The sequence below is a fragment of the Myotis lucifugus genome, unplaced genomic scaffold (genome assembly GCF_000147115.1).
Source record: "Myotis lucifugus unplaced genomic scaffold, Myoluc2.0 scaffold_159, whole genome shotgun sequence".
NCBI classification, from domain to species: Eukaryota; Metazoa; Chordata; class Mammalia; order Chiroptera; family Vespertilionidae; genus Myotis; species Myotis lucifugus.
The window spans coordinates 1,286,836-1,310,151 of NW_005871207.1; the positions used below are offsets into that span (position 1 = coordinate 1,286,836).

General features: G+C 34.1%; 1 protein-coding gene across 4 annotated transcripts in view; it reads right to left on the bottom strand.

The window, feature by feature from the left end:
• Window positions 1–23,316, bottom strand: part of EPHA5 (EPH receptor A5) — a 284,303-nt gene that overhangs the window by 141,921 nt on the left and 119,066 nt on the right. For all 4 annotated transcript variants that reach the window (XM_014461706.2, XM_014461703.2, XM_014461705.2 and 1 more), the window contains exons 3-4: window positions 17,533–17,688; window positions 13,292–13,627 (exon numbers count right to left, since the gene is read on the bottom strand). In XM_014461706.2, the coding sequence (XP_014317192.1) occupies window positions 13,292–13,627; window positions 17,533–17,688 (492 nt within the window). The remainder of the gene's footprint in view (window positions 1–13,291; window positions 13,628–17,532; window positions 17,689–23,316) is intronic.

Sequence of the window (23,316 nt, forward strand, 5' to 3'; positions counted from 1 at the left end):
TGGCACACTGATACTGTATTTGCTATCAACACCGTTATAATTTGTCACATCTTTAAAACATGTTTAAAGAACATATAATGGAGTTTTAAGATGAATTCTGATTAAATGAGAAAAAAATCACATCTCTAAGAGAAAAACAAATAAAATCAAGGGAAAAAAGATTGCTGTTAGAGTCTAGTTGTATCACTAATGTGGTTTTCTGACAAAATAAAAAACAGTTATTTTTCAAGACAGTCATGGTTGGTCCTTATAAAAGTACTAGAGGCCTGGTGCATGAAATTAGTGCACGCGGGGCGGGGATCCCTCAGCCTGGCCTGCACCCTCTCACAATATGGAAAATCCCTCTCACCATCCAGGACCGCTGGCTCCTAACCGCTCGCCTGACTGCCTGCCTGATCGCCCCTAACCACTCGCCTGCCTGCCTAACCACCCTTAACTGCTCAACTGCCTGCCTGATTGCCCCTAAGTGCCTCTGCCTGCCTGATCACCCCTCACCACTTTGCCTGCCTGCCTGATCACCCCTAACTGCCTCTTCCTTGCCCCCCGCCAGAAGGACATCCAGAATGATGTCTGGCTGTCTGGTCTAATAAGCATATTATGCTTTTATTAGTATAGATTAGTATAGATATACAATTTTGATTCTAAGAACCTCAACTCATATAGAAGAAAGCTTTTAGGGTTTTTTAAACACATAAAAGCAGAACATTTATTTTCTCTCCTGCTTCATAATAATCAAGTTCATGAATATTATTTTTCTCCATTAAAGTCAGCAAAGTGATGTATAGCTTTGGAGTTTTTTATTTAAAAGTGATAAAATAATAGAAGGGCTAGACATAGTAATAGTGCTATAGCAAGTAGAGAAAAAAGTCAGACTACATGACATTAAGATCCCCTACCAATCATCTAAGTGTGTGATTTTACGGTTTTAGTGATAAGCCACTAATATTTCCAGTCCTGGCCCCCAGAAAAATAGACATAAACCCCAGGAAGAAAAGAAATGTCTAGCTTTCCTCTGGGTGTATGAATATCAGCATCCTATCGGGAAATGTTAAAAATTATTCATTCAATCTTTGAATCCTTTTATCCTCATATATAAATTTTAATTCTCTAAAATGAATCAAAACAAAAATAACCACTAAAATACCACCATCAGTCACATCACTACCTATAATATCTTAGATGTTTTTTCCTAAAATGGAAGTATTTCCTCTTTTTCCTATAGCATATCAAGGGTTAAGTATTAAGTAATAGCCAGTGAAGCCTTATTAATATGAGTACGCTCTTGATGACAGAAATTATAATGTCATTTACTGGTTTATTGAAAAAAATAAAAATTTCTTAAAAAATAAAGACCCACTAAATTCAGATACTTTGAATAGATACTTTAGGACAAAGAAACTGCACTGGTGGAATGATGTTGCATTTATATTTGGTTCATACCACAAGTCTAAAGGAAATCATTGCTTGAGATGTAATTTAAGCATCAGTTTGCAATATAGCACATATCCTCGGGCCTTCTAGGCTTCAAGATTCAATAAACTAGCATGTATTTTCTTACTAATGGAGAAAAATTTATTAAAAAGTAAGATAAAAAAGCCGGCACTCAAAGTACATTTTGTTTAAAAGAAAATGTTTCACATCTTCAAAAAATTCCTCAAGCTAGATGCTTGTTTTGATAAGATACAGGTTGTCTGTGCCAAGCTACAAAATAGGTAATTTGCTCTGACTGTATTCCAATACTGTATCAAGTGGACTGTTAATTATTAATAAATTATATATGATACTTAGTAAAAATGTACCCAATAAATAACCTTAAGATATTTCTTTATTTTTTATGTATCTTGTGTTATTATATAATTCAACAATAGGTCATTATCTGTAAAGATTGAATATATAGTATTGATATTCACCAAACAAGGCACAATCATTTAAATAGGTATAAGGGCAGTTACAAAATGGTTTATCATCTCTTCCTAATAAATGCAACTGTATGACTAAGTAGGGGTTTGAACAAATGCATTTTCAGACATGTATGTGTGATAAAGGAGGCAAGACAGAGATTTAAAAAGTAAAGTGAAGTCAACAAGTCATTCAAAGATAATGAATTTGATGGTATTGTTGCTGAGAGTAATAACCTAATTGTCATTACTATCTTTCTAAATGTTTTACTTTATTAAGCTTTATTCTTCAATTCTTTAATTCTTCAGTGGGAAAATAAAATCCTCTAAGTATGGAGCATGACTTCAACTACTCTGTATCTTTCAGAAAGTTCAGTAGAGTATAATGAATGCAGGAAGTGCTGAATAAACACTTGGTGTTTTAATGCATGGCAATCAATTTAAGGAAAATCACATGAACAAGTCATTTCGATACACTGTGAGGAAAAACGTTTCAGTATTCCAAATAAATTTGCTTCAGAACCTAATAGAGACTCATGCATATGGTTGATTTAAATATGATTTTTCATTGTGGTTTCACTATTACACTACATCTAAAGAGCACACTTAAGATTTGCATGATGCCAGGCCAATGGGGATACTTTCAGAACTTTGTTCCCAAGGATTACTAATAAAGGGCAACAGCACTTCAGAGTGAGGTTTTAAACAAATTTATATTCTATGCATATCAATTTACAATATGCATCTTTATTCAAATAAATTCACAGCATACATGCCAATGAGACGAATGGTTGAATAGTGCAAATACTGAGCTGCTCTGATTCTGAGCTGAGCCACCAGAATGTTTGATGCTTCCATAGGAAAGGGATCTGTTGAACAAGGAATACATTTGCAAGCAGCACTGACACAAAAAGAGCAGAGTTTAAAACTAGCTTCCGGATGAGCAGCGGGAAGAATACTCAGATTAGAGAGAAAGGAAATAGTATTAACAAAATCGCCACTGGTGTAAAAACAGACTGTCAGCAAGTATTTTATAAAGAGCTTTTGGGAAAAGTAATGCCAAGCGAACCTGATTAAGGGTTGTCACCATTTCCTTAGAGAGTAGGGATGGGAAACAAACATTAGCAACTCCGCAAGTATCCTTTTTCTGGAAATGTAGGCCAAACACACTCTACAGCAGAATCATTCTGTATGTGTGTACGTTAAAATATTTTTGGATATATTGAATCGTAAATTCAGGGTGTGCAGTCCATGAGAGGGTAATTATTTAGCACACTGAAGATAGAAAATACCATGCATTGTCCTTAAATAGCACAGTAATAATTATACAAATTTTTTCTAGAATGGGTTCAGTCATTCTTAGTGAATCCATTTGAAAAGAGTAGAATGTCTAAAAAAGAAAGATTAAGAAAGTAGGCAGGCCAGCTAACTGCAGGCCTTAAATGACAATGTCAAACTTCAGCATTCTGAAAAAAAAAACTGTGAGTTACAATTAGAGCTCTGTGTCTTCCTCATTAACTTAGAAGAGGAAAAAAGACCCAACATAAACAAACAATAATTTGTCACAGAATTATTTGAAGAATTCAAAAAAGAATTTAAAACACATTATATATCATCATTACTGTTAGTCATGGAATTGTAACACCGATTTGAATAACAGAAAAAAACATCCAACTCATTTATTTATAATTTTTTTTTAACAAACACAGATGTTAGGCCCTGTTGTGACCCTCAGGGGAAAATTCCAGAAAAACAGACAAGAAAGCACATATAGCGCAGGTTATATTAGCGAGGCATGCCCAAACTGGAGAGTAGAGAAAGCTTTCTCAAGGAAGTAGTGACTGAGAGGGATCTGAAGACTGAGCAATTTAGGACAATTATATAACAGGTAAGTTTTAGGCAAAGGAAATAGCATGTGCAGTATTTACTAGTGATTCAGAGCATAATGGCTCCAAGGTAAGAATTCCCTGGTTTAGATTCCTATTCCCTCACTTACTAGATTTGTGACCTTGGGCAAATCACTTCACATCTTTTAACTTCAGTTTCTTCATCCTAAAAATGGGAATAATAACAATATTATGTCATGAGGATGATGCTAGGATCAAATAAGAAAATGTAAATGAACTTGCATAGCAATGTGCACACAGTAAGTGCTGAAACACACTAGTCCTCACTGTGTCACTGTTTCCAGAATTGGTAGAAAGAGAAGAGACGAGAAGGAGAAGACCCCAAAGTGCCTTTTTAGAATCCAGTAAGTTTCTGGCAAGATTCTAAAGTCAGTGAACCAAACATGAATTGTGATGGCTTCTAAAAATATCCCATCACATTTGCTAACAATGATTAAATAAGCCAGTCATGAATTATGGACAAATCCATCAGATGAGAGTTTCACCTTTGAACTATGTTTTCAAAACAGCAAATAGGCATGGGAACAAGCACAATACTTGCGCCTCACTTAAGCCAAGTTTCCGAGTAGACTGGCAGCTTCTGTTGGCAAAATTAAGAGCTTCTGTCGGCAGTCATACAGTCAGCACACTAATCCGGTGACGAAGCACCAGTGTGAGGCCAATGTGGAGATATCTGTGATATGTGATGAAGTAAAACGTATCTCTAGATATTTTTCCTTGGGAGTTTCAGTATTTGACCAAATTGATATCTAACCACACATGACAATGATATAGTTGGAAAAATTTTGTATTTTTTCCATGTCTATTTTTCTATAAGCAACGTGTTTTCCTCCTTTATGCTTACTTTGATGTTGTTATTATCTTGCTTCTTTATGTTATTGCTATCTTGTTTCTTTATGTTATTGCTCCAAATATTTTATTAAAATTAGAAGAACTTGAATGTTAATATATAACTCAGTGTTTTATGGAAAAGTGAAGTTTCTTGGTTTACTCCTCCCACTTTAAGCAATTGTTTTTGTTATCCATTATTTTTTAGTTTTGATTATTTTTCCTCTCTGAATTTACTTCACCAATGAGTCTGTCTATAATATTTATAAAGTCTAAAACCTATTAATCCCACAGTTTCTTACATGGATGCTCACTATTTGGAATATTATTAAAAAGTTTCTTAGCTACCACTATAGTAGCATTTATTAACACCTAATTAAATGCTAGTCATTACACTAATTACTTTGCCAATATTAACTCATTTAATCCTCATAACCATCCTACATCATAGATACTATTTTATTTTCTATTTTACAAGTGGAAAAACTAAGGATTTGGGATGTTTAAGTAACTTACCCATGTCACACAGGTAGTAAGTGACAGAAACAGTATGGAAACCAGAAAGCCTTGTCCACAATCTAGACCTTTAACCAATATACTAATCTAGATCTTTGTTACTGGGTTGAATTAATGTGTGAAGTATAGTGATGTATGATAATTTTAAGCATGAAATGAGATGGCCAAAAGCCACATGGGTAAATCTATAAAATATTTTGATTATGGTGAAAAAAATTAGTAGACAGAAAATATTTAATGTAACCATTAAATTTAAAGCATATGCATAGAATATTAAATGAATATTTTATAAGAATAGTTATAAATAAAATTAAGCAATTAAAATGGTTGCTCTTTAGTGTAGATTTGGGCTAGAGATGGTACATAAAAAAATATATATAAAAACTAGATGAGGGCCTTCCATGATTCAAAGATGGTATTAATGTGCCATGCATTGAAGCATATTATTAGTTCAAAGCTCAGTCATAAATTTAAAAAATAGAGTAAAAATAAAAGAAAAAATGAATAAAAGAAGGAAGGAAGAAAGGAAAAAAAGGAGGGGGAAGGAGATAAGATGGACAAATCTCAATTACTTTGAAAACAAGACTTTTTCAAAATAGAGATAACATTTAAAAATTATATGTAGAAATTTTCATTCATAGCTGAAAAAAGTTATTGGCATATATCTTCAATTGAATGTCACTTTATTTATAAAACGCGTGTGGTGAACCTTTTCCTGCCAACACAGAAATCAGAACTCCTAAAACTCCAGGTTCCCTTTCTGCTAGGACAGAGGCATTTGGCTTTGGATTCACCAAACTGACTTGCCCAGGCAAGATATGGTTTCAAATAAGCAACTTAAGGAATCAGGCTCTTGGGAAGGTCTCAGTTCTTGCCTTCTTCTGGTGAAAATGGCAGCAAAACATGAAGATCTTTCAGGACTTTCAAGTGTGAAATTCTGAAGTAGCAATGTTACTTGTGGCAGAAGCTATTGCAATAAAGTCAAGTACCTGTCATTTATTGTTTGGCAACTGTTGTGGCAATGTTTTTTTTCATCAGAGCAGATCTGTAGTTGACTATTGGGCATTTCTCCTGGAAACTTAGCTTCTAATTTTTGAATCTATTCTTCTCAATGATTGTATGAGCCACTTAATATACTCTATTGAAGGCCTTTTCCATTTAAAGTAGCAAGAGTAGATTTTATTTGCAACTAAGATAAGAGACATTAAAAACAAACAAAATGTTCTTATAGGGAAGTGTTATAGGCAACAGTTTTTTAAAAGAATGGGGATAAAATACCAGTGATTTGATTAACTGTCTTTCACTATAGCAAGGTTCTATTTAATATTAAAGGATAGTAATCTAACAAGGCTTGGCAGAGAATGGCATGTGTCTCATCACCTGTGGTCAAATAAAATGATTCTTGAAGATATTATTTTTCTTACCAAATTCCACTTGTTTTAAACTATAAACACATGAGAAATACAAGAAATATGAGAAGGATTCGCTGTGTCTAACTGCATTACAGAATTTAAAGAAATAAACAGCTCAAAGTTTGAATTTTCAGCTAAAATCCTATTGAGATCCATTCCATAAATATCTCATATGCTCTTACAGTGGGAAGAATGACAGAGCCAGACATCAAAATCCAAGTCTTAGTCCACAGAATTCCTGAATTACAAAGATTTAATTTACTGCCATTCCTTCTAAGAAAATGAGGTCATTGATTGGAAAGAAGTGAAAACCTGAACACTGGAGTAGGGTTAGGTATGAGAATTCAGATGACTCAAAATATTCTCAACTTCTAAAACATGTCTTGCTTTGAATTGAGCTTTTCCATAACTGAATGAGGAAGCTGTCCCTTTGTTTTGTCAATACCAAATATACGCCTTATCAAAGACCATTAACTGATAGAAGGAAGCAATTTTCTTCCTGCCCAAACCTATTGCTCTATCTGAACTCAAGATCTCAACAGCCAATTATCTGATCACTACTACAGGCAAGAAGCTTCTTGAATATGAGACTTCCAAAATTCTATAACTTAAATTTGCAGAAGCATTGGAAATAAGTGTGAAAATGTATTTTACGTGTTCCTTACATAGAAGTGAGAAACAATTTACTTCAAGCTCGTATAAACACATGATTAGAGACTCTAGATTCAATGTGCTTCTCCAGGTAGTTGGCACAGGTGCTACATGCTTCTTCTATTAGTTGATCAAAATCTGGACTGAAAGGTCACCTTAGATAAATAAAGTTCAGATACTGGGGATACCTTTTTCTGTTGTAGAAGAAGGCATTAAATGACATACTGAAATAGAAATGTTAAATTAGATTTTTATTTTTCAAGATTTATGAAATTACTCACTACTAACATTTTTATATATTTTTAGATTATTTCTTATTGAACTTATTGGGGTGAAAAAATAAATAAACAAAATAGAACAGACTCATAGACACAGAGAATAGACTGACAGTTGTCAGAGGAGAGGTAGGGCTAGAGGACGAGGTGAAGGGATTGAGAATTATACATTGGTAATAACAGAATAGTCACAGAGATGTAGATTATAGCATAGGGAATAGAGTCAATAATATTGTTATAACTATGTATGAGGCCCAGTGAATATTTGGAGCAATGGGAGGACCACACTATAAAGTGCATGGTTTTCTAACCACTTTATTGTACATCTGAAACTAACACAGAATAATACTGAATGCAAACTGCAATAATAAATAAATAAATAAATAAATAAATAAAAAATAAAATAAAATAAAGAAAGAAATATTTAAAAGTAAAAAATCAATGCTTTTTCTTGTTTTATTTTTCTGAATATAATTTTGAATCTGAACAGTTCATACATGCATTGATGCCACAAAAAGTAAATTAATAAGAAAATGCCAGAACAAATTACAAATGTGAAACAAACCAAGAAAGAAATGCATATATATATATATATATATATATATATATATATATATAATCCTTAGAGGAGATTGAAGTTGAAGTTAAAATCTGCTAAAGAAGTTTTATATAAAATGCACACATGACACAGATAATTCTCTTCAATTTCATGTTTTAAAATATTCAGGCTAGTGAAAACAAAGATAGTGGGGTAGGTAAACGCCATACTCACTGCTTCCCACAATCACATCAAAACTACAATCAACATACAGAATAATCATCATTCAGAACTGCCTGAAATCTGGCTGAATGGAAGTCCTCACTTAAGGAGCAAGGAGCAGTTCCTCTTTAAGGGCCAGTGCAAGGACTTACTCGGACTCACTCCCTCTGAGCTCCAACACTGAGGCAGTGGCTTGGGTGGATCCAGGCATGTATGGGGAGGAACTGGATTGTGCGGATTCAGGGCAAAAACTCCAGGGTGGATTTTTCCAGAGGGGATGCTCACAAGATTCATTGTTCTTATGCTGAGATCTCCCTGGTTTCAGAGCTGACTGGCAGAGATAATATCCGAGGCTCCATCAACCTGGCTCACACTGATCACTCAACCCTGGTGATTCCCTGAGACTCCACACAATTTTCATCCCCACCCATGCTGTATGCAATAGCTTTTCCATATGAATGGCCTGTCCTGGCTCAGGTTTCAGACTTTCTTAACCCTTTGAGTGCCAACCAATATCCTAGGAACTATGCTAAAATTACCAAGGCATTTTTGCTGATTTTACAGCAGTTTAGGAAAAAAATTATGAATCACAAGTAAATGAAGTTACATATTCAAAAACTTAAGGAAACCTTTACTACATTGACATATTTAGCAATATCATCATCACTAATAAAAGCAGACTTAGAACTGGACGCCATTTCGAAGCTTTGATAGTGCTCCCTGCACTTTTGGTGAAAGACAGGAGGAGCGCGATTGCGCTCCCCGGCACTCTAGGGGTTAAAGTCTCTCAAACAAGTAGCAGCTGAAGCCAACATGCCCCCATATCTGTCAGTAAGAGACCCAAGGCCTGGCACTAGCCTTGCTTTATAGCTTGGCCTCTCCTGGGAACTTGTAAGCCCAATACAAGTAGCAGCCATCTGCAGATATCTATGTAGCTCCTGCTGGGTAGCCTCAAGCAATGACTGACTTTGCAATTCCTGTGAAGCCACAGAGCCAGTTCACCCGGTGGACAGCTTCAGACTGTACCAAATTGCAACTCTATACATCCACAAGTGACAAATGCAAGGGGAAGACTCAGTGAGCACCAAAATCCCACTGAAGCAAGTCCTGCTACAAAGGGGTGTCTCCTACACAGTAGCTCTTCTGCTGTAGTTACAGCTGGTCCTCTACCAATTCTGGGAGACATAGCAACTCTACTTAATACATAAAACAAACACAAGGAAGTAGCCAAAATGCAGAGACAGAAAAACATGTCACAAATGAGAGAACAGAAGAAATCTCTGGAAAAAGAACTAAATGAAATAGAAGCAAGCAAGTTACTAGATATAACTTGCTTATATCTAGTTCAAAACAATGGTTATAAGAATGCTCAAGGATATTAATGAGAGCTTCAAGAGACTTAGTGAGAACATCAAAGACATGAAAAAGGACCAGTCAAAAATTAAGCATTCACTAACTGAAATAAAGAATAATTTACAGGGATTCAACAGTAGAGTAGAAGATGCTGAGAACCAAATCAACTATTTGGAATATGAGGAAAAAAGACACCCAATCAGAAGAACAAAAAGAAAAAAATTTTCAAAAATATGAAGATAGTGTAAGGAACCTCGGGGACAACCTCAAGGGTAGCAACATTCGCATTATAGTTGTGCCAGAAGGAGAAGAGAGATAGCAAGATATTGAAAACCTATTTGAAGAAATAATGACAGAAAACTTCCCCTAACTAAATGACAAAAAACATGTGTCATTTAGTTACTGGAAGTACAGAGAGTCCCAAATGAGAGGAAACCAAATAGATCCATACCAAGACACATCATAATTAAAATGTCAAAAGTTAAAGACAAAGAGAGAATCTTAAAAGTAGCAAAAGAAAAGCAGTTACCTACAAGGGAGCACCCATATGACTGTCAGTTGATTTTTCAACAGAAACTTTGCAGGCTAGGAGGGAGTGGCAAGTAATAGTCAAAGTTATAAATAGCAAGGACCTACAACCAAGATTACTCTACCCAGCAAAGCTAGGGAGTGGCAAGTAATAGTCAAAGTTATAAATAGCAAGGACCTACAACCAAGATTACTCTACCCAGCAAAGCTATCACTTAGAATTGAAGGTCAGATAAAGAGCTTCACAGCTAAGGAAAAGCTAAATTAGCTCATCACCACAGACCTGTATTACATGAAATGTTAAAGGGCATTCTAGAAGAAGAAGAAGAAGAAGAAGAAGAAGAAGAAGAAGAAGAAGAAGAAGAAGGAGGAGGAGGAGGAGGAGGAGGAGGAGGAGGAGGAGAAGAAGAAATATGAACAATAAAATGGCAATAAATACATATCTATCAATAATCAAATCTAAAAATCAAAATAAATGAACAAGGAATCTAATAAACAAAATAAACTGATGGATACTAGCAAAATAGAACCAGAGATATGGAAACATGGAACATACTGATGCATCTCAGAGGGAAGGGAGGAAGAGGGGTAAGGGATTAACTAAATAACTTATATGCATATATGCATTACCTATGACAGACAATAGGGTGCTGAAGGCCTGGGGTGGGATGGAAACTGGGTGGAGGGGTAATGGGGGGAAAAAGGGGGATACTTGTAATTTTATCAACAATAAAGATTTTAAAAAACCACTATATGAGGATGAAAGAAAGTGAAGGGATAGCCAAAGAACATATATGCATAACCCATAGACACAGACAACAGTATGATGATGGCCAGAGTGGAAGGGGGCGGGAGGGGGGGTTGAGGGATGGGTGGAGGTAGTAAAAGGGGGGAGTTGGGGGAAATGGGACCTCTGTTATAGTATAAACAATAAGTTTAAAAAATAAAATATTCAGGCTTTAAAAATGAATTGCCACAGCCCACTTTGCATAATGTCGATACTTGATAAATGTTTAGCAAAGGTAACTTTAAATCTAAGACTTTTTAGGAGCTACTTGAAATCAATAATTTTTGTGGAAATTGAGACTTGGGTGGTCTAGAAAGTCAGATATTGAGAAATATCATCCTATTTTGCTTTTTGTTTTGGTAGGTTTGCAAAATTTTACAGTATACATACCCTGAGAACTTGGAAAAAAGCAAAAGTCAACATAATTTTCCTCTGAATACAAATGTTTGTTTTACATAATAACTATGCCTTGAATAGCTGGATGAAAATTATTCTTTCTTTGTATTTATAGTTCAAAAAACACACACTTTACAGTTTGAATAGCAAGTAAAAAAAAAGTACATATAATTAGAGCAAATATTTATTAAGCACATCATTTAAAAAATAAACAATCATTTTCTACACCTAGTTTATCAGAGAAATATCTTTCTATCTTTCAAAGAAGTTAAGGTTAATACAAGCTAGAGAATGTTCTCCCAAAGAAATAGAGCTCCTAGTGATTGTTCAATATGCTTTCAACATGTTAATGAAAGATTCACAGTAGAGCTAAGTTGAAAGATGTTGCACAGAAAGCCTGAAATCACACGTTTAAAGCCAGTATTTTTCTGATGTGGGAAGAAGGTTTACATTTACTGAACACATGTGTCATTTAGCTACTGTGATGAAAAATCGACATATATTGGTATTGCTGACAGCTGAGTCAATGCTGAAGGAAAACTTGATTTTCACTATACCTGTCTAGCTCTTTAGAATTTTTTTAGTTCTACCTTAAGTTAAAGAGTAAATAGAGAAAAATATAAATTCACTGAGAAATGTAGCATAAATGTGTGCAAAGTTTTGTCTCACAGAATAAAAAAAATATTCTGTGAAATGTATTCAACATGGATAAAACATCTACAATGTTCTTTAGATTCTTAGTGAATTACTTAAATACCTTCAGACCATCTGGATACTCGTGAATGTTTTCCTCAGTTTTATCAACCAGAAGTACTGTGAACTCAACTGCATACATTTTCTTATCTTAAGTAATAGCTACTTGATTGACTTGATATATCCAACAATTCAAATGATTTTGGCCAAGACTTGATTACCATCAGCATTCTCTATCAACTCAGTCATTCCACAAACTACAATCTTGTGCTAATATTACATGACTAAGTCCAATTACATTCAACCACATTCTATTTCAGAGTACTCTTGGCAAGAAGTCCACACAGACAAAAGTCCACCTGAGGTACTAATGAAGTGACAAGATTATTCCCTTCAACTAAGAGATGTGGCCAGGGGATAGAGGAAAGTTACATACAATGTGTTGGCTTTTAATGCCACCCCTACCCCCACATACCTATTGTTGGCAAAAGCAGGTTATAAATTATTTACAAGCTTTGAATGATTATTGCCAGATAATAAGTTGAATTATTAATCCAGCCATAATTCATCTTTGGTTCTTATTTTATCAGAAAGAAGCTTTTTGTGTTTCTTTAAAAGTGAATATTTGAGGTGAAAATATAGGGAAATTAGAATCTCAAGCAGAACTGTATTCATTACTGATAATTACTACCTAGTGGTTCTAAGATCTTCATATAGAAGATAGATGTGTTTTCATGTGGTTGTACATAGTTCATAGTTATTCTAATTCTTGATAAGTGGATTTATTAAAAAATTCATTTCCCATACTTGTTATAATAATAGAAATAATAAGAAAATACTTTTTCAATCTGGAAAGAAATATCAGCTGTGGTGCCAAACAAACAAATGAACAAACAAGCAACTAAACCCGGCCTGATTACATGTTAAAATAATAAATTAAAACACTTGAAGTACACAAAACAAAACAAAATGTAAATTGAACTAGCACTGCATGAAATTGAGACAAAAATTTCTGCTATCAGTGGATTTGAGCCAGAAATGTATTTTTAATGAAAAATTCAATTAAAAAATCTTTTTTTGTCTGTCCATGAATGTGTCTGCTAAGAAAGCCTTAGCCTTTATTTGCTTAAAACTAAAAGAAGCATCTTGAGATGCATTCTACTTCAAGTCCTAGCCCTCTGACTCATGAGACGTTCTCACAGATCTCAGGCAACTTAGCCCTCAGCTGCGGAGACCATGGACAGAGCTCGGCCTAAGGTACAGTAGTTGGTGGGACATCACACTTACCTGCTTGGTTTGTGGTTACATTTACAGACACATACTGCCGGGCTCCTGGGCTCAAGTCGGACACTCCATTCACTGCCTCAATCTCAAAGGTATAGTTTGTGTGAGCGAGCAGATCCACCATCATGACAGAGGTGTTTTTCAGGCCGATTTGCTGGGGGAGGTACCTGACATGACCTCCACACTCGTCACACACACCTGCATGGGAGACGCACTTCTTGCATGCAATATAATATGACACATCTTTCCTTCCACCAGTGTCAGCAGGAGGAATCCATTCCAGAAAGACACTAGTTTCATTAACATTTGAGATGGCATTCCGAGGAGCGGAGGGGGGTCCTGGTTTGCAAAGTAAAGTGAGAGAAACATATTTTAAGATAGGCATCTTTACTGCACATATCCCTGGTCTGAAGGAGAAAAAATAGATTTCCATTTATTTATTTTTTAAATAGGGAGAATCAAAGAGTCATCATTTGAAATAATCTTTGGAAAATCTTGTTATAGTTTTATAGGCACAATACTGGATTGTATACACTGTAGAAATAATTTATCTTGGAATTGTTGTAACACTAGTTCGACTAAAGCAGATATTTTGCCTAGTGTGTATGTAAATAATTATGGTATATAATTATACATGTAAAAATAGTTAGATGAAAAAATATTTAAAAATCACAAGTCTTTTATCAAATACCTCCTTAGGATTGAACTAATTACTTCCTTCTTAGGATTGAACTAATTACTTCCTCACTAAAATTGTCCCTAAAACCTAGGAAGCAAACAGGAGGGCTTACCAAGACTAAGCACAGATACAAACTGGATTTTTCAATGTGACTCTTGAATAAAAATTCTGCAGCAAGTAAAAAATAGCCTTAGCTTACCTTAAAATAGATTGGCTATCTACTCATAATTCAACAACAGAATTTGAAACCTTCCTTCAACTTCAATAAAACACTAGAATTTAAGTAGTTGGTCAATATTACAATATTATAATAAAGTTTTTTTAAATTTTTGATATTGCTTTAAGATGATGGCTTTCTGCAAACTATGGATTTTACTTAATTGGGAAAATAAGTTTTATTTGTAAATTAATTCACAAATCTACAATAGGAAGAATAAAAGTATTCTTTAGATCTTGAAGGATTAGCAGAACAAATTTATCAATAAATAATAAATAGCACCTATTTGTATATTTACATATTTCTAAAACTAATTAGCACACCAAAGAGAACTAAAATTGATTACACATAATTACAAGAAATGTATACCCCTTTGGTGGGGAAAGTTGATCATGGGGGAGGCTATGCATGTGTGTAGACAGGAACTATATGGCAGATCTTTGAATCCTTCTGAATTTTGCTATAAGCTAAAAATGGTCTAAATAAAAAAGTCCTTTAAAAATTGATGGCATAATGTCTAATGTTATAGTTGATATACTTAGAGCTAAAATTTCAGTCAGCTGTTACTGTTATGTGATCAGATGTTCTCAAAGAGAAAGTAAATTTATATTTGTTTCAGACTTGATTAGTAAAGATTTCCTGACAGGAAATAAAATAGACTATGGTGGTAGTTGAATGGTTCATAAGCAAAAATTAAGCAAATTTAAGATGACATAGTTATATTAATATGCACTGTCTGTTCTAAACATAGGGATTCATATTAGTTTCTACCTAAAATTTATAAAGTCATTACTGCTAAGACCTAAATTTAAAAGTAATAGGAAAGTTACTTAATATTTACAAAATATTATTTAAATTAAAGGAGTCTATAATCAAAGAGTTGCCCTTTTTGGCAAAACAATCCCCAGCAACATTTATAGTTGAACCCTGTGAATTTTTCCATGTGTACAGTTTTACACACTTGTATATAGAATCACTTTTAAATTGAAGCAAGTACTTAAGATGAACCTACAAGTATTATTGTTTACTATAACTTATTTAATATTTAATAATGGAAATTATGGAGAAAAATGTAAGTAAAAATCAAATGTTATAAGTTTCCTTCTAAGAAAGTGGTAAAAAAAATACCTGAAAAATATCTGTTCAGAAAGATACCAGACTTCTGGGATTTTTTTCCTACCAACTAGAATGCACGCACATGTAACACCTTTTCTCTAAATCTGATTCTTCCTTTTCTTCTGACTCTGCTACTAACAGCCCCTCAATATTTGGGTGGGGGCTCATCTGAAACTCAAATTTAAAGTTAAAATGAGATTCAAATTTAAGTGAAGTCCTAAAATATAAGTAAAAAGTAGAAGCTCAGACAGACTTGCACCTAAAAATACTGTAATGAAATTCCACTGGCCATTTATATATGCGATGTATGAACCAAAGTAGAACTGTGAGACGTACCCTTGATTTAAGGAGATTCATTAGAATCTTTATTTTAGTTTGATTTTATTTTCCTCTAGGTTTATTACATTTTGTTTTCCAAATTATATATATATATATATAAATAATATTAAAAGGAATTGAACTATTAATTTAACTCCAAAGAGCCAAAATTCTAGATTCTCATCTTAACATCAATCAAGCCATCTGCATATGCGGTCTTTGTAAAAGAGAACACACACACTCACAGAATATATATTTGTAAAACTGTCTACACAAGTCCCAACAGTCTTTTTGAGAAATGCATACAAATTGGTGTTGTTTTGAGACAGTGTTAGAATTTCGCACACCTGGAGACAGAGAAAATATGAAGCCTCAGGTCCTAAGTGCTAAGAAGCCCTCGCCACCAGAGCACAGGGTCTCTCCACCCCCCGATCTAACAAGTTTATAGAATGGAGGCTCACATTTGTGCTAAGAAGAAGAAAGATCATGCCTGGACCACTTAAAGAAAATTATACTAGAAAATTACGATTTTTAAAAGTATCTCAAGACATGGTTTTCTCTCTCTAATTTACCATTCTGTTGTCTACCCAACAGTTTCCCTACTATTTGGGGAACTATTTGCTCTGAATAATCAAAATAACCTCCACCGCAACCAAAATGCACCACATTCAAACATAGTTTATATTTCTTCCATTAAAATTTAGTCTCCTAAAAGTGTATGGAATAATGCCATTTACTCATGTGAAAGGGAATAATTTATAATTAGTAATCACTTAACCCATAAAATTATCGGTCTGGTGATAAAAGAATGATCTTTAGCAATGCAAAGCTAACCAATATCAATAATTTGAGGAACTGTGAATATATGTTTCACTGCACTGAAATGCAGATAAAATTTCAGTTTGTGATTATTTAATTAAAGGTATGGTATGACTTTTTATATTTAATACTAATGAAACTAAGTTTCAAAAATCTGTCATCGTCTGTGAGAGAAGTTACAATGTAATGGAATCTAAAATACTTAAAACAAGGCAGGCCATGAAAATTAACTGTTATGAAGAGAAGGGATCCACTTTTCTTCTCTTTCATTTTTTTTTTTATTCGCTATAGAGAACATGAATGTGAAAAACTAGAAAAGTATTGTCATGAAGCAAACAAATACATACATTTGTTTTCTTCCCAGAAATATATACGGAACACTAGAAAAACAAAATCACCAGAATCATTGATGGATGTGAATCCATTCACTGCTAATGTTGAAATTAGGTGTTTAATATTCATCATTCTAATTATATGGTTATCTGATCATATAATTAATAATAGTTAAGGAAACTCAATCCTAAGAAACACTGCAACTGCTTGAAAATCCTAGCTAAATAATTTCTCTTATATTTGGCCTTTAAAACCGATTCTCCAACACCCAGTTAGTTATCCACATCCTTGTAATATTCCCTGTCTTCTACTATAAATGACCTCATTGGCCTTTGCAGCTTAGTGGTGCCAGTTAGAACAAAAAGTGAAAGTGGCATCGACTGCATGTTTAGGTGGTTAGAAAGCTGGCTTGGAAGAAGAAGAAGAAGAACATGTACCATGAACGGGGAAGTGGGTTGATCAAAGTCATGTTTGGCTGCCACTAAGGGAACTCACAAAATAAAGGGCAAAATTCTACGTCTGTGTCTTAGATGTCGACATTGAAATTCGGGAGAATGGATGCTTCTCACAGTGAGTGAGAAATGAGCCTCAACGTTTTCAATGCTTACGCAAGAAGACTGAAATGTGGTGAACACCTATATTGGAAGATTCAACGCTATTCCTGTTGGAGGGGAAATGGTAATAGAATGGAACAGGCTCCACCGTGCTCTCTCTTCAAACTGGTGAAAGTGAGCATCACCAAATATCCGTGGGTTTCCTTACTTGTGCATGCCATTGTGGGTGGATCAGACTCCCTCCTGAAATAATCCTTTTCACAGACACAAGAGGTGGAAGCTTCCTCCTGGCTGTAACTGTGAGGTGGACATTTGCTGCAGCTCTGGTTGTGAGGTGAGGCTTTGAAGAACCCAGGTCTGCACACTGTCAAAAGAAATAAGAGACTAAGCTTTTCCCTGGAACAGATGCAGGGTTTGTTTTGTGAATCATGTCATTATTTTGACGACTATACACAGGTTACATATAGCACAATCTTTGCAGTAATTTTAATTTTTAAATAAGCTTCTGAATAATAAATACCAGGCTATTCATTCAGAGAATCAAATATGTACGTTAAATCTTTAAATTAAACATGTTTAAAATGTTTTATATATTTAATGATTTTTTTATGCTACAGGAGCTTATAAGAAATTATAACGGGCAGTAAATACTTGTTTGCATTTAAAACTGAAGTAGTGCTTTGAATATAATTTTCATTTTCTCCATTACTATATCACACGTTAAAGAAATGCAAATTTGCCACTATGCTCATAAAATGGTATGGTACATAGTAGGTGCTCAAAATTTTTTTATTAAATTAATTAATCAGTGGGTGCCTTAAAATTCTGTTAGATTGGGGAGGATGCATGAATGAATTGGTGCATTATTCACATTGCATTGCTTTCTGAAGGAGGTAGATTTTAGGCATTTGTTTTACCTTTTACTCCATTTTAGAATTTTCTTTTTCAGTTCAACATGCAGCTATTCTAATATCGGTCATGCTTATACAAATTATAATTATCTATGAAAGGTAGAAAATGTGTCTCATTCACAATACTTATCACAGTGTTTGACCACAGTAGGTGTTCATAAATTGTTATATAATGCATAAATGAATGACTGGAATGGCATAAAGATTGAACTATTTGGAATCACATAAAGATAATGTTCCCTGATATTTTTGTTGACATTTCTAAGTTGGTGGTCAGGTAAATAAGTGCTAATGAAGTAAATCTTTTCATTCTGTGCATTCCCTAAACTTGTGTGTTTTTCTTCTTTCTCAGTGGCTAATAAAGTCAAATTTCAATATTCCAGCTGCTCAGTGTGAGCCATTTGAAGACCAACAGATACCAAGCTCATGGTTTGGGTTTTTTTATGGCTTAGTTTACTTAAGCTAAAAACCATCTATATTTTTCTATTATTAAAATTAACTGTATACATATACATATATATATATACATTTAAAAGCTTTTATTCATGAATAATGACCATTTGTTAAGCTCAAAGGCAAACTTGCATTTCAATAAAAAATGTTGATAGACATAATTAATTGGGGCTAAGTAGCAAGTGCCATAATTGATCTGGGATTTTAGTAATCCATGCTAAGGTGTTCTGCCACCACTGAATAATCAGGACCTGACAAAAATAAGAAGGTACTTTTTCCAGTAGGTCTAATTATAGTGATAGTAAAGCCTTAATGCTCTTATAAATTCAGAGAGAATGTGAAGGTATTGGAAAGATAAGAGCTTTTTGATAGTATTAAGGGCATTCTTGTAGTTAAGTGATTAGGAGAAGATTTAAAATATTATTTTTCTTATAATAGGATTGCTGTAGCAGCCAGTACTATCCTTAGGTAAGTTATCCAATTTTCCTCTTTTATCCTTTTATTCCCACTTTAAACACTATTTGCTTTCAAAGACATGAAGTGCCAATCCACTTATTGTGCAAATTTGAAATTTACTTATCATTCATTAAACAAAAGTCATTTTTTATTTTTAATGAGAGACTTTTAACTTAATAACTTTATATGGTATGTGTAAAACTGCTATTCAATCCTCCATGGGAACTTTAGGAAACAATATAAATGTGACTAAAATGTTGATAAATATATCTTTCTGTTTAATAGTCTAACAAAATTCTTTCAGCATGTGTGGTAAGAAGACATTTTTTCTTGGTACTGGGGTACAGAAATAAACAAGATAGAAATAGGCCTGACTTTATGAGTCTTAAAGGCATTTCATAAGTAATTATACACATGATAACACTAGGAATGAGAGCTATGAGAGTGAACATCAACACCTAGTTTAGACTGGGATGTCAACGAAGACTTTTCCATGGAAGCTGAATCTCTGCTGAGTTGTAAAAGATTAGTAATATTATCCAATTGAGTATTGCAGTATAGAGGGGGAAATCCTTCCATAGGACCAAAAGAAGTGGAGAATAAACAGGGAGATGGAGGAAGTTAAAGAATTGATCAGGCAGATAATAGGAATCAAGTGACGGAGTTAAAGTCAGACAGGAAAAGAGACACCAGGTTATAAACACCTTACAGTTGTGACTTGGGATTTTCATGAAAGAATAAAAATGAGCAGGGGAATAATAAGACCAAAGTGGTGTTAAGGAGACCATTTCACAGAAGTATGGGGAACAGATTGGAGACGAGCATAGATAGAGGCAATTGGCCATTTTGTTTCTATTGCATTGATCCAAAAAAGTGCTCTGTTGCATGACAAGAGTGGTTCTAGTGGCCAGAGATAAAAGTGAATTCAGGAGGGAAGTATGAAGTGAAATAAACAAGATTTCATGGTGTATTTAATGGGTCAGATAAGTGAGGAAGAAACCTCATGACTCCAAAGTAGTTGGCTTAAACTGCACAGGAAAAAGTGGTGCCATTTTCTCATAGAAAACACTAGATATAAAATGTGTGTGGGGAAGGAAATGATTATGTTTAAAGAATTGTTTAATTTGAGGTTAGCTGAAGAAATCCAAGTATTTTTATAGAGAGCAAAACTGTGGAGTTCAATGCAATCCAATACAAAATATGACAAAACCATAATTTTTAATTGCATTCCAATCATGGTCCCAAATCCAAATGGGATATATGATGCTTCTAGACAATCTTAGTATAACTTTCTTCGTTAACTTCAGTTCCTAGCCTCAACATGATTATTAACTTCAGTTAACTTTAGCTCCTAGTATCAACGTGATTATTTAGTAACTTCACCTCTTTCTTCTAAATCCTTATAACCTCTGTTCCTTTGTGACGCCTAGCTGGTATACTTGCCTGTGTGCTGAGAAAACAGAAGGCATAAGAGATGAACTTCATTATTTTCTACCACCAAATCTCCAAACATATATACACTTATACCTACCCTCTTTATCTCTCTTCCTGTTAAATCTTTGCTCCCATCTTTATTTGAACTTTAACTAGGAACCCCATATCTGTCATCTGAGTGTAATCTTCCACGTCGTGTCTATTATATTTTTTGCATCCTCTCTCTCTCTCTCTCTCTTTCTCTCTTACCCCCTTCCTCTTTCCCTCCCTCCCATATACACACCTAGTCAGTCAGTCATTCACATGAGCCCAATACAATTTTCCAAAACTTTGCAATGAAAACAAAGCGAAACAAAACAAAGAACAACAGCATAACTATCAATCTTACTTGATCTAAGTCTCCCTGTAGCTACCAAGAGCTTTGTTCTCCTTCAGAACACAATTTATTAAATTATTTTCCATACATGTATCTCTAGCTCATTTTAAATCACACACTGACACACTCCACTCCTCTGAAAGTACTCAACTAAAACTGCTTTTGTTAAGATTGAAGTTAGTTCTCTGTTGCCATACTTCTCAGCAGCATTTGATCAAGTCTTGTTTTGCGAAATTCTAGTTAATTTTACTACAAAATGCTAGCATAGCCTACATATGTCCACATACTATGTAAGAAAAGCTTCAAACGTAGTCTCCAACACTCACTATCTCCAGCCACACTAACCTCCTTGTAATGTCTTGCACTTGAGGAACTTCTCTATCTGCCTCTGAATATTGCAGGAAAAACATTTTTGCACTCTTTCTGTCAAGCACTGTGGCAAGGACTGTTTGCATGGTGGTGAGAAAATAACAATTGTCCTCCACAGCCTGAAGATACAAGATATTTGGGGAGACAAATAAACAAGTAATCATCAAAAGGAGCAAACATTGACTTTTTACATTTTAATCATAACAAGAGCAACATTGTTTAAGTGTGTCACTTGCACATTACCTACATATTATTTGGAAAATACTATGCAAGTCTATTTAAGTTCGGCAAGAAGCAGGAGGAAAACTGCATGCTACATTGACATGTTTCATTAGACTATTTGGCATGCTCTGGAAGGAAGGACATTATTTTTAGTAATTGTTATTCTATGCATGCTTCCTGGCAAATTTTAAGTGCTACCTTGTACATGATGCTTGTGCTGAGCCACATGGTTACACATTTTTTCTTTTCATATCCTTTGGAACTTTGAATCATTTACTTAGTGTCTCTCTTTGCAGATAGCAAAATTCTGTCATAATTTTATGGGTATGAATTCTCATCTGCTCCCAACTCATACAAACATTCTGGACTATGGAGTCTGTTCATCGGATTTTCATCATATATAACATAGTCCCTTGTATTATGTACATGCTTATCAGCATTTATTGGTGAGAATAGTGCATTTGTGTACTCAAGGTCTAAATGACATAGTAGAAACTTAACAAAAGCTGGCTAACATGAGTTATTTAAATATTAAGTCCAGGCAAGTAAAAAATAATACGTATTACATCTACATTTGCTACTTTAGTCGTTTTTCAGATACAACCATCACTCTAAGTCTCATATTTACTACTGCATTTAACAAACAAGAATGTTAATGACATCTATTCAAATACAGTTCTTAAATCTAGCCAGAAAATGCATGTCATCAGTATGAAATTGAACAGAGGCTTTTACATTTGTTAAATTGTGGAAAGGTGCCGTATAATCTTATTGGGAACTTTTTTTAAGTTCTGAAACTTATCATAAATGATTAAATTGACAATTTAAGATGTTTTTCACATTTTAAAATAGTCAATTAAATTACTTTTAGTGTTTCAAAAATAGTTCACCCTTAAAGATCCATCGCACTTGGAATGCCTAAGTGAATTAATCTGACAATTCAATGTCGACATTCCAGAAGCATGGTCACCAAGAAAATTAAAAAACAAGGTAATGTAGAGAACATTGTTTCAGTAATTTAGAATTTTATAATTCTCTCCATTAGAGTTAAAATGCATACACCATTTTAAATATACACTTTTAAATATGCAAGAGAATGGTAATGAAAATAAAAATGCAGACTGTTGCCTATAGTGTTCAAAATATAATTGACCTTCAAAAGTGTTGAATTTATTCAATTATGTTTTATTAAGAATGACAGAAAATCACTAGGAATAAGATTTTTATTTCTATCATATATGAATTATCAGAGGATATAAGCTAAGTCAAATTTATTTTTTAAATAGATTTTTCAAAATGAGAGACCTGCACATAGTTTAGTCCAGCTTAAAATATGTGTTTATTTATTTTTTTAAAAAAATATATTTTATTGATTTTTTACAGAGAGGAAGGGAGAGAGATAGAGAGCCAGAAACATCGATGAGAGAGAAACATCGATCAGCTGCCTCCTGCACATCTCATACTGGGGATGTGCCCGCAACCCAGGTACATGCCCCTGACCGGAATCGAACCCGGGACCCTTCAGTCCGCAGGCCGACGCTCTATCCACTGAGCCAAACCGGTTTCGGCAAATATGTGTTTATTAAGAAAAGCAACATAACACAACATGCTATAAGAAAATTACAACTCAAAATATATCCAATAATATTTATATCAAAATTCAAATATGATAGCATATTTATTCTCATATTTAAAATAGATGCTCAGTATAAATAAAAAGGTGGTATTGGGTAAAAAAAAGGATATAATTAAAATAGGCTTTAAACTAGGA